General features: G+C 44.5%; 1 protein-coding gene across 2 annotated transcripts in view; it reads right to left on the reverse strand.

Annotated features, from left to right (window-relative positions):
- ACOXL (acyl-CoA oxidase like) overlaps positions 1–12,881 on the reverse strand; it is a 337,609-nt gene that overhangs the window by 289,369 nt on the left and 35,359 nt on the right. For both annotated transcript variants that reach the window (XM_077773455.1, XM_077773456.1), the window contains exon 3: positions 8,241–8,324. In XM_077773455.1, coding sequence (XP_077629581.1) covers positions 8,241–8,324 — 84 coding nt within the window. The remainder of the gene's footprint in view (positions 1–8,240; positions 8,325–12,881) is intronic.

Genomic DNA, 12,881 nt, shown 5'->3' on the forward strand with positions numbered 1-12,881 from the left:
TTTTTCTATCTTTCAAATGACACTTCTGAATGTTCAGTCTGCCTTGTCTGCTCAGGGGCTAGCTTAGTGCCTGGTAAGAAGAAGACATACAACAAAGTATTTGTGCACTGATCCCAGGCACTTGCCCAGTCTGCAGAGGTGAGCCCAGCCATGAGAAACAAAAGCTGATGGAAGATGCAATGCTGCAAAACAAGAAGGAACTCAGCCTGAGATGAGATGAGACAGCTTGGGCTCAAAGCCCAGCTCAGCTACCCACTGGCTGCGGAACCTTGAACGAATGGCAATCCTTAGTTTCCACATCCAACAAAAGCAGTGAGTGATGAATGCCCCCACTCTTCCTGAGCACTCACCCTTCCAAGCACTGAGCTTCACACATACAAGCTCACTGATTCTTACAACCACCCTGGGAAAATCACATCATCACCCCCACTTGACAGATGAGGACACTGAGGTTCCAGAGAGGGGAGTGACCTGCCCAAGGCTGCACCGAGATGGGTGAGCAGGGCTGGGGTCCAAACCAAGCTGCCTAATGCCTAATAGCACTCCATAAGGTTGCTGCAAGAATTCAGTGATGGTCAACTGCCAAGTACTTTGGTCTTGTATAAACCCTGGAAAAGTGTTGCTGGCAAGAAGGAAGTGAAGGAGAGGAAAGATGAGGAGGAAGATGAGAAGGAAGGGTGACTGGAGGGAGGCCATTCGAAAGGAGCAGGGGAATGATGACAAAGACAGAAGAGTTCAAGTATATAGACCATGGCTGTGTTTGCAGGTTAGCATGCCTTCTCCTGCCCCAACCACACAGTCCCGGCTTTCCTCTGGGGAGCCCACCTCTCCCACAATCAGTCCAAGTGGTTTGTGGCTGATGTTGACCTCCACCCTTAGCTCTAGGATAAACCTGGGACCCAGGACTGGCCAATCTGCACAATATCATGGCCCTAGGGGATGGCTTCAGCACAGACCCATGATCTGGGTGGATCCAAGCAGAGTGGGCTCTGGGACACATGGGTGAGCTAATAGGCAGAAGAAGCTGTCTCCTTTTCAATGCAATGGACCTGGAAGAACGGAGGCCCAGAGCTGCTGGCTCCTCTTGCCATCATAAGGGCTGGTATATGAAACCAACACATGGGGTCAAGGTGGGGAGAAGGAGAACTCTGCTGTACTCTGGACTCTTCAAATACAACGACCTAGAGGTGCACTGTTTTCCTGGGGCCACTACAATTGAATGAGCCTTTGCAGACAAAGCAACCCCAAGAAAGACCTTGTGGGAAGGGAAATGGCAGGAACGGAATCTTTCGATGCTCCTGTCTGAGAACTGTCACCTGCCTCTAGGAAGAACCAGTCTCTGCATGCCACATGTGTGGTCAGCCTGGCACTCACTGTCTAAAAGGGCTCTGCAGCTCTAACAGCCTGACCAGCTGAAATGCTCTGACATCATGACAGACAAATGTCATTAATAGCATCTGACATATGAGGTGCTTTCATTTGTGGAATCATAAAGTATCCTCGGAAAATGCTCAACACTCTATGGCTCAGCACCCTCTCCACAGAATCACTGTGACGCACAGCTAATTCCAGCCTGGGAAGATGCAATCAACCCAAATAGCAATGCTTCCCCCATAAGCCATCTTGGAAATCAATTTAAAGAAAAGTGTTTTTCCAAAACTAAAACAGATTGAATTCTCTACCCCTAAATCACTCTGGCTAGTGGCTAATGCATTCTTTACAAAATATTCCTTTTCTAGATTTTAAATCCTTTCTTCCTCTTTAGAAAAGGGGGGTGGGGAGAATATTTCATCCACATTTTGAAAACTTCCATTCATTAAATGCCATTAGTAGGAGCACTGTACTGGTAACTGAAACCTGTAGGTTTGCAGAAACCACCAGTTAACAGAGGTGGCATCTGCATGTCCCCAAACCACACAGTCACTTAAAATGGGGGGATTTTCCCTCATGTGCAGGACAGTGTGTTGCCAAAGCCACATTCTCTGAAGCGCAAACAATCTGACCAAATGGGGCCAGTGCAGGTGGAGCACCTGAGGGCTCTAAGCAGATGACTCCCTGGCCTAAGACAAGCTTTCAGCAGGTGCCTCTTGTGAGTGGCATGGATCCCAGCCCAGTCAGCCAGAAGGAGGTGCCCACACTGCAGCCACTGAGGTGAGCCCATTAGCAGTGGTCAGACTGTGGTGACGAAGGGGGTGAGAAGCAGAGGCAGTCAAGGTAGATTCAGGAGACAGAGATGATGGGTTGGATTTGGGCGAAGAAGGTAAGAGAGGACTCCAGGTGACACCCAGGTTTTTGTCCTGAGCCTCCAGATGGATGGAGGCCCATTCACTGCTTGCAGGAGTGGGGGTGCTTGCAGGAGAAGCCAGGGACGAGGGGATGGATTCGCTAAGACAGGGGCACAGAGACTGAATGAAGACGGGCACTAAACCATTGCGAGGGCAGCAGGGCAAACTGTCCTTCTCAGAGAGCACTGTGTCCGCTGCTGTCATCATGCCAGTGGGCACCTTGGCCTCTGGCTCACCTCAGTGGACAGGACCCAAAGAACTCCATTTGTTCTGAGAAGACCGAAGAAAGCAGTGGCAAGAAAATGAGAAAAAGGGGAGGACATCTAACAAAAACTCTAAATCTGTGTGCACCTTGTATCGTTTGGGAAAGCTCCCTCTTCTCCTTTCTCACTTATCTGGAGGAGGAAAAGGACAGCTAGCTACAGCAGGTGCATGAGGTCATGACCACAACTTGTGCAGCAATGGCTGGCAGCAGCCTCTGGAGGCCACAGTCAAGAGCTTCCTGAGGGCTGGGAACTGCAGTGAGGACAGGCTGCTGACGGGGTTCTAGAATGGGGCTTCTCAATCTCCAAATGATGACTACCAACAAGTATGCCCCACCACGGCAGGGAAAGCTAGTGGGCCAGAGCGAGGACGCAGGTTGATTTCACCTCAATCCACTAACCGAGCCACTACCTAGAAGACCACCGGGAAGGACTCTGGGTCACATCTTGAGTGATACAGTCGCCACCACTTATCAAGCTCCTGCTACCTGCCAGCCATGGCATGGAGCTCCTCAGAGGCATCATCAATTTAAATCTGAACACAGCCTATGAATGGGCATTAGCAGTACCATCTTCATAGGAGAGAAACCTAAGGTCGCCCATCATGAACTTAGATGTAGAAGGAGCATGCGTGAACTGTGACTGAGAAGTCCCAGAGACAGAAGGTAAACCCACATCATTCTATTGTCTCCCAGCCACGATGGACCAGGCAGGTCTGTCATGCATGCCAGGAAGTCTGCTAGTGCCACAGCCGTGATTAGGCCAGGCCCTTCCTACACAGTACTCCAACAGTGGGTTTCCTAAAGAACCTTCTAGTGCATTCAGTTTCTTTTCATTCCAGAGCAAATGAGGCCCTGCAGGTATTTTTTTGAGACAATGGTGACTCCAGAAAGGATAGTGCTATATGGACTGCATTAGGTTCTCCCCAGAATTCGTGTGCTGAAGCCTTAACCCTCAATGTGATGCAATCAGGATATAGGGTCTTTGGGGAACAATTAAGTTTAAATAAAGTCATGACAGTGGGGCCTTCATGATGGGATTAATGCCCTTATAAGAGATGCCAGAGAGTATGTTCTCTCTCTTTCTCTTTCTCTCTCTCTCTCACTCTCTCTCTCTCTCTGTCCAGTTCCAATGCGAAGACACAGCAAGAAGGCAGCCATCTATAGGGAGAGAGTCCTCACCAGGAATTGAATCAGCTGGACCTTGATCTTGCCAGCATCCAGAACTATGACAAAATACATTTCTGTGGTTTAAGCTCCATGATCTATATGTTTTCTCATGGCAGCCCAAGCAAACTAAGACAGATAGTGGGGCGGCTCCAATAAGGAAAAAGGGGAACAGTCATGGGGAAGAAGAAGAAAAGGAAGCATGTCACATTTCTCTGGGCCCTAGAATCCTTCCAGATTGCATCAGTGTGTCTGGTAGAAGACCTTGGGCTGGCTCCCAAGCTAAAGCAGGGGTTCAGAGCCCTGAGAAAAGGAAGTCTTTCCCTGGCACCTCTCACTTTCCCACCCCCCTCGCTGTGAGTCACTCAGAGCCAGCCCCTGGCCCTGCTAACACTTGGCTGTGTTAGTCCAACTATGTTTGTCCAAAGTGCTCAGGGACACCTAGAGCCTTTAGCTAGCACAGACATGGAGGGAGAGAGAAAAGGGGCCCAGGCCGTGGGGCACAGATGACTTAGATGAATTGATGCCGGCATGCCCTTGATGTCAGGTTGACAGTTTGCTCGTGTGAAGGTGTAAAAGGAAAGCAGGCAGAGGCCAGCAGCTGCCCTTGGGCTGGCAGTGAGATCTGGGGATGCCCTGCCCAGCCCAGGGCTCACAGGAACTATTTCCAGCACATCACATCTCCCTCCACTGCCCACAAGAAAGACAGCCTGGACCCTCTGGGCTGGACTCAGGGGCGCAGTCTACACGTTTCTGTGGCTGCCCGTGATATCCAAGCACAAGAAAAACAAGTCCTATGCAATGACTGACATGTAGAAAGGTAAACAGGGTTAAAGGAGAACTTTTGTTAAATATTTAAGGGTTTTTTTTATTGTGGTACAATGCATTTAATATAAAGTTTGCATTTTAGCCATTTTTAAGTATACAGTTCAGTGGTATTAATTAGATTCACACTGTTGTGTCACCATCACCAATATCTATCTCTGTAACTTTTCACCACCCCAAACAGAAACTCCGGGCCGATGGACTCCCCATTTTCCTGTTCCTCCAGCTTCTGGTAACCCATAATCTACTTTCTGTCTCTATGAATTTGCCTATTCAAGAAACTTCATGTCAGTGAAAACATACAATATTTGTCCCATTGTGTCTGGCTTCATGTAGCATCACGTTTTCAAAGTTCATCCAGGCTGTAATATGTACCAGAACTTCATCCCTTTTTATGGCTGAATAATAGTCCATCGTATGCATGCGCCACATGTTGCCTATCCATCCATCTGATAACAGACACTTGGTTTGTTTCTACCCTTTTAGCTGTTATGAGTAATGCCGTGATGAACACTGGCATCAAGTATCTGTTGGAGTCCCTACTTTCGATTCTTTGGGGCGTACACCTAGGAAGGATTTCTTGAGTCATGTGATAAGTCTATATTTAACCTTCCCAGTAACCATTCTAATTCTATGTATTCTGTATTCATTTCATTCTCACATCCTGCTACTACATAACAAGAATGTAGGGGATGAGCGTCTTCAAGGAGTTTGCCCTCTAGGGGTGCTAAGAGACATCCAGCAATTAGACACACAGATAAATGGGTACGTTCAAAGTGGGCACATGCTGTGACAGAGAAGCTGTAAGGTACAAAGGTATGAATACAGATGACAAGAAGTAGAGGGAATTAAACTGCAGGCTTGAAGGGAGCTTCCCTGAGCAGAGGACACGTGGGCCGGGGCTTGAAGAAGGAGCAGGTGCCAGGCAGGTGAAGGAAGGGGAAAAAATCTATTCTAGGATGGTGCCAACAGTGGTCCAAAGGTGAGTAACAGGAACAAAAGAAGGTCAGTATGTCAGGTCTCCTAGGCAGGAGGACAAAGTGAGACAGAAGGTGTCTGGAGAAGTGAGTAGGGTCAAAGCACATAAAGACCCATGGGCCATATTAAAAATAAGAGGGCTTCTCTAAAGCATTAGGGGAAGAAGTTTTAAGCAGAGGAGTGGCATGATCAGAGAGGCATTTCTAAAGACCTATTTTTTTAAATCTATTCAAATTTTCATCCAGGATACTCAGAAACAAAACTTGTGAGTGTGTTTATTTTTGAGAGAAAGGGAGTACGAGCAGGGAGGCTCAGAGAAAGAGGGAGATCAAATCTCAGGCAGGCTCCCCACTGTCAGCACAGAGCCCCATGCGGGTATCAAACCCACAAACTGTGAGATCACGACCTGAGCCAAAATCAAGAGTCGGACGCTTAACCAACTGAGCCACCCAGGCACCCCAGGAGCAAAACTTTTTTAAAAGCCTTTTATTTTGGAAAATCTTAACCAAAATACAAGAGTATAATGAACTCAACAATGACCAGCTCATGGTTTATCTTGCTTCATCTTTTCCCCAATCCACTTTCCCATGCTATGCCCTAGGTAATCTTGAAAGCTTATCTCAGACATCCTGTCATTTCATCCCTAAATATAACCCACACCTTTATAAAGGAGACTCTTACTGAAAATGTAACCTAAAACCATTACCCACCTAAAAATATAATAACAATTATTATTATTGTAACCCAAAACCATTACCCATGTAAAAATATAATAACAATAATTCTTTAATATCACCAAATACCCAAAATTCTAGTTCCCCCAACTGACAAATAGATTTTTTTTAGTTTGAAGCAGAATCCAAAAAACATCCAAATATTGCAAGTGGTTGAAACGTTTCTTAAACCATAGGCTGTGACCCCCTTTAGTTATGCAAACATTCCCTGTGCAATACTATGCACTAGGATCAGTACAAGTCCCTAAAGATGCCACGGAGAGGGCTCCCCACCTAGAATGCCGAAATCAATGGTGATTCGTGCATGGGCACACCTCACCACAGGCTTGCTGAAAAGATGGCAGGTAAGGAGAAATACGGTAAAAACACAAACTGGGGATCATAAGTCTAGACCAGGGTCCTCTAGTATTTCTGAGAGGGGGATCTATCTGTTGTATCTCAGCTGAATTTCTTCTGTCTGGAAGAAACAGCCAACCCACCCAGGAGGGAAGAGACCCTGCCTGGCTGAAATCACAGGGAAGCCATTCTCTCCCCAAGGACCTAACGGTGGGTGCCTTCACCACAGATGGCCCTCACAAATTTCTTTGTTTTTAATTCCCACCCATTTTTAGGGGCATCTGGCTGGCTCAGTCAAAGAGCTATGCAACTCTTGATCTTGGAGATGTGAGCTCAAGCCCCATGTTGGGTGTAGAGATTACTTTAAAACATAAAAATTTTTCAAAAATTAAAAATAAAATAAGTCCTACCCATTTTTAAATGTCTATACTGCAAAACAAAAATAACTGCCATTTTGGACTCAACAATGATTGGCCTGGCTTCCTCTCTGTTTTTTCTTTCTTCATGTTCTGGTTATTGCTCCCCTTTGGGGACATCAGGACTGAATTTTTGGAAGCAAGGACCTATTTGGAGGTACAGTGGTGTCCAGGGAGAGAAAGGAGAGCATATGCATATGCCACACAGATGACCCCCTGCTGGGGATTAGGGTACCATGAGGAGCCACGGCCATCACACCTACTACATTATTCTGTTCACCTTCATGACCTGAGGACATGCAAAGCAAGCCCACAGCTTAATGCCATTTTATACCCATCTGATCGGTAAAATTGGAGAAGTCTAAGAATTCCAAGTGTTGCCGTATATTCACACAAAGGAACAGGAAAAATGAATGAACTTCCATCTGTACATCATTCTCAAAATGGCAAAACTATAGAGACAGAGAATAGATTAGTAGTAGCCAAAGGACAGGGATGGGGTAGAGACTGGGAGCAACCACAAATGGGTAGCACTATACGTTTCTTTACGGTGATGAAAGAGTATCAGATCTTGATTATGGTGGTGGTGGTTGCATGAATCCATAGATGGGACCCAACGGCACAGAACTACACACACACACACACACACACACACACACACACACACACACACACACGAGGGTACTTAAAAGCTAGTGAAATCTGAGTAAGGTCTGTAGGCTAGTACGGTAGGAATACAGTTCTGTAGCAGTGTTGATTTCCTGCTTTTACATCGGATTACAGCTATAGAAGATGTCACCATGGAGAAAAACTGGGTGAAGAGTTCTTATAACTCTAGGCTCTTATTTTTGTAACTTCCTGTGAGCATTATTATTTCAAAATAAAAAAAATTAAAAAAAAATATGACTGCAGTGTCACGCTACAATACGGATCGATCTTAGTGACAATATCTAAGTGAAGAATCATGTGTGGTTATGAAAATTTAATTTTATAAAATGAAAACAAATGAAAAAAACTGACACAGTGCAATAAAACTAAACAAACAAGAAAGAAAGAAAAAACAAATATGAGGTTGACTACAGCGGGTAGAGAGGAGGTGAGGGCGACGGGTTGTAAGGTGTACCATGTTACATCTATTTCAGTGAATACACTGATACCTGTGCGGTTCCACTTGGTACCCCTGCTGTTCAATACTAGGTATCAGCTCACCAAGGGCAGGGTGCCCAGGGCCTCTCACCTTTACTGCTGTGGCCATGTCCGCCATGGAGAGGACTTCTCCTATAACCAGGCTCCGACTGACAAAACTCTTTGTTTTCTCTGCCTGAAAACATGACAGACCCAATGTCAAGGTTTCCTTATGATTTAAAACTAATTAAATTAACATGTTAATTTAATTGAACATTTTTTACAATAAACGTATGTTACTTCTATAATAAAAATTCAACACAATAAAAGCAATTTTTAAATTAAGAATACTTCCCATGATCCGACTGAAATAAATGTTTTCATCCAATTTCTTAATGTGGCCGCCTGGTCTCTGACCACATTGGAGCAGAGTCGACTGCACCCGCATGGAGGCCAGGCTACTAACAGACTGCGCTCAGGCCTCGTGCTGCCTAAACCAAATTTGTCCCTCGCGGCTCTCCGAAGCCTGACACACACACCCCGCCCCTCCTCCCACGCTTCTGCCTAGCAACAGTGTTCTGCCTAGCAACGCGCAGGACACAGGAAAAGCAATATTCTTCACTTTCCTTTCTAGATCTTCTCAGGGCTTTGAAAATTCAACACAATGAGGTCCCCGTCCCCCTTCACTGCCCTCCTTTCTCGCTGTACACAACAGCCACAAATCCAAAGCTCCATGAACACACCCTTCACCGGCGAGAAATGAGACAGGGCAAAACCCCTGTTGCTGTCTTATTTTCAAATTCAGGGGGCCCTGGGTGGCTCAGTTGGTTAAGCACCGGACTCTTGGTTTCTGCTCAGGTCATGAACTCAAGGTTTGTGGGTGCTGACAGCCCAGAGCCTGCTTGGGATTTTGTCTCCTCTCTCTGCCCCTCCCCTGCTTGCTCTCTCTCTCTCTCTCTCAAAATAAGTAAAATTAAACTTTAAAAAAAATGCAGAAGCAGGCAGCATTTCCATAGAAGGTGGTGGGCACATTGAAGCAAGGAGTGTGCATATTGTAATTATCCATTGTTGAAATTAATGCTAGCCTTCCTTCATTCGCCAGTCTCTCCTGAGACCCAACCAAGAGCACTGGAGCTTGTTGTTTATTGTGCACATGTGTGCTGTGTGCCCGTGTGCATGCGTGCCTGTGTGGACGCTTCCCCACCAGCATCAGGATGACAACCAAGCTTCCTAGGGTGACTCTCAGTTTCCACAATGGCTTAAGTTCTTCCCCCAAAACACACTAGGTTTTTCCCCTCTTGTAGCTTTTGACAAGGTTTCTCTCGAGCATTATTAATTTTATCGAGCAGACTGTCAAAATTTATGACTCGGACACTGGCTCCAACCCAATGCATCTTGTACTGATTATGTCTTAAAATATCTCCAGGCTCGTGCGCGTGAACCATTGCGTGGCTCCAGCTTCAGTTCACAGTGGAGAGTTAATTACCAGCAAATAAAAAATTTAAAAAAATGAAACAAAACTGTGGCAGTTATTTGTGGACTTTTCCGAAGGGCCCATGTATCCTCCATCCTGTGGATCTTCACAACTCTCCATAAGAGGCTAAGAAAGACAGGAAGTACAGAGCTCATGTCAACAGACAGGAAAGTCTAGGCTCAGGAGGTCAAGAGACTTGTCCAACCAGGGTCACCTAGCAAGCAGGAAAGCAAGAGCCAGAAACAAGACTTTCAGATTCCTCATGTGAACAACTGGCTCCCACCCCTCACTCATTAAGCTTATAGAAGCCCCAGGACTCAGGTGGCCCAGACTTTACTGCCAGTGCACCCCTATTTCGTACCACCAGCATTTCCCCAGAAGGCACCTCACATGCCCAGGTGATCTTCCTGAGAGTCACCCCACCCTCCGTCATTACGACAAACCCTTCCTCACCTTAACCCACCTGCTCTATTATAGCCAAATCTAAACCATCGGGAGCAAGCAAACCCCTCAGAATCTCCAACTGTTCACAGTTTTCTTCATATTTCATTCCCTCCATTTATACTGTTGATGCAAGAGCATGCCTTTGTCACTAATGCTGTCCAAGTGGCCATTTTTACTCACTGGTTTGAAATCAGTTCAATCACGTTTGCTAAAGAATAACCCCAAACTTAGCCATTTTAGTGCATTATGATTTAATTATGATGATTATTTTCCTTCCTCAGTCTCCGCACGAGTCAGCAATCTTTGCTATTAGATCTGATGGGCAATGCCAATAGGAGTTTGCCATTAATCCAGAGACAGTGATTTAAGCATTCATTTGGATTGGTCTATTTTAAGACATCAGGCAAAAAAGTTCCAGAACTAAGACTAGGCTTAATTTGATTGACTGCCTCGCTGGCATATGTTTTAAACATCCTTTCCACACATAAATTCTTTCTTTTCTTTAATTCTTTCATTTCTGATTCATTTAGTGTTCTTAATTAAAGAAGGCCTAATACAGAGAAGGCTCCCCTCTCATTCGATTGACAACATAATGAATTGTCTGTACTGATAATGATCAATAAATAATCAACATGTGGGGCACCCGGGTGGCTGAGTCAGTTAAGCGTCCAACTCTTGATCTTGGCTCTGGTCACAATCTCATGGTTTGTGGGTTCGAGCCCCATGTTGGGCTCTGCACTGATAGTGTGAAGCGTACTTGGGATTTTGTCTCTTCGTCTCTCTGCCACTCCCCTGCCCCTTCTCTCTCTGTGTCTCAAAAAAAATAAACTTAATAAGTATATATATAAATGACGTGTTCTTGACACACATTTTTGCAGTATTTCTACTATATCAACAGCTGCCTTTGTTTAGACTCGATATATTCAAACCAAACTCATTTCCCATATCAGAATGTGTCTATTAATTTTATGATAATGATTCCATAAATGTATGGAGAATATTGTCAAGCTTGTATTTTATCCTAAATTACACCCTATGCGATTTACATTTCTGCATAACAGATTATCTCAAATGGAAAGATGGTAGTTTCCACTAAAATACTCCCCATTTCTTTGTAGAGCACCTGATGTATCAGTCCTTTATGATGCAATATTCTGCTATAAATCATGTTCCACAAAAATGTACATTTTTGGTTTTATAAGCCCAGACAGTCTCTAAAAGACAGATATTCTTCTTCAACTAAAATCAGCTTGATTCAGCACTGCTTGAGTTGCCTTTTCCCTGAGATTAAAAGACCCTCATCACCCCCTTTATAATGCATCTGCAACCCCAGTTAGGTGCCCAGCCAAGGGTACTGGACAGAAAGCGGTTCCTGACATTAGTTTTCTATTATCAGTGCCCAAACTGGTATATTTGCTTCTTCTACCTTCTGGTTTCAATTTTCTATTTTAGTTATGTCTTCTCAGTCTTATTGAATACATGTCCTTTGTTATAATCAGCCTTGAATTGTTTTAGAAAGAGAAAGGGTTAGAGTAAAATGTACAAACAAAATAAATAAATGAGCTTCAGGGATTCAATCATCTGGGACCCGCTCTAAATGAGACTCTTACCTACTGGGCTAACCGGACCTTGACCCTCCCTTGAAAAGAGATCCCGAGTTTGGCCACTTCTTTCATCTCCCATCACCATCTTGTGCCTGGACTATTGTAAAAGCTCTCCAGTTGGCTTCCCTGCTTCTATTCTTTCTTCACATGTTATGATCTTTTTTTATTATTAAGGTAAAATTTACATATAGTGAAATGCCCGGAGCCTGAGCACATGAGTTCTGGTCAATTACCTACCTATCTAACCATCACACCAATTAAAATTATAGAATATTTCCATCTCCCCCAGAAATTGCCCTCGTGACCCTTTTCAGAGTTCCTACCCCCACAGGCAACCACTGTTCTCATGCTATCCTTAGCCATTAACCTTGCTGTTCTTTAATTTCCATAAATTGAATCTTACAGGATGTACCTCTTTCTGTCTGACTTCTTTCATGCAAATAAGGCATCTATGTTTGTGTGTCAGTAGTTCTTTCTTATAGCTCAATAGTTTTCCATCTATGAATATTCCACAGTTTGTCCAATCCCTTATTGATGAACTTTCGTGTTCTTTACAGTTTGAGGTTATTCAAACTGTAAAAGTCTTGTGAAAGTCTTTTTGGAGACATATGTTCCTGTTTCTCTTGTAAATTCCCAGGAACGCAATTGCTGGGTTAAAGAGTAGGGTTGTATTTAATATTGTAATAGATACCAAACAGTTTTTTAAAAACAGTTATACCACTTTACACTGCTATCAACAATATAGGAGACTTCTGGTTTCTGCACATCCTCATCAGTACTGTGTATCTTTTCCATTTTTAGCTATTCTGGAGGGAATGGAATGTTGTCGCATTATGGCTTAAAAATACATTTCTCAGATGAGTACAGATCCTGAGCATATTTATACAAGCTTATTAGTCATCTGTATACTTCTATAAAGTGTCTATTCAAGTCCTTTGCCCATTTTTTAAACTGGGTTGTCTGGGGGTTCTTGGGTGCTTCAGTTGGTTAAGCATCTGACTTTGGATCAGATCATGAACCCATAGTTTGTGACTTCGAGCCCTGGATCAGGCTCTGTGTTGACAATGTGGAACCTGCTTAGGATTCTCTGTCTTCTCCCTCTTTGTCTCTCCCCTGCTGTGTCTTGAACTCACAAACCTCAAGATCATGACCTGAGGCGAAGTCAGACACTTAACCAACTGAGCCACCCAGGTGGCCCGAAAACAGCAAATATTTTGAAATTATCAGGTTA

The sequence above is a fragment of the Crocuta crocuta genome, unplaced genomic scaffold (genome assembly GCF_008692635.1).
Source record: "Crocuta crocuta isolate KB4526 unplaced genomic scaffold, BGI_CrCroc_1.0 scaffold67, whole genome shotgun sequence".
NCBI lineage: Eukaryota > Metazoa > Chordata > Mammalia > Carnivora > Hyaenidae > Crocuta > Crocuta crocuta.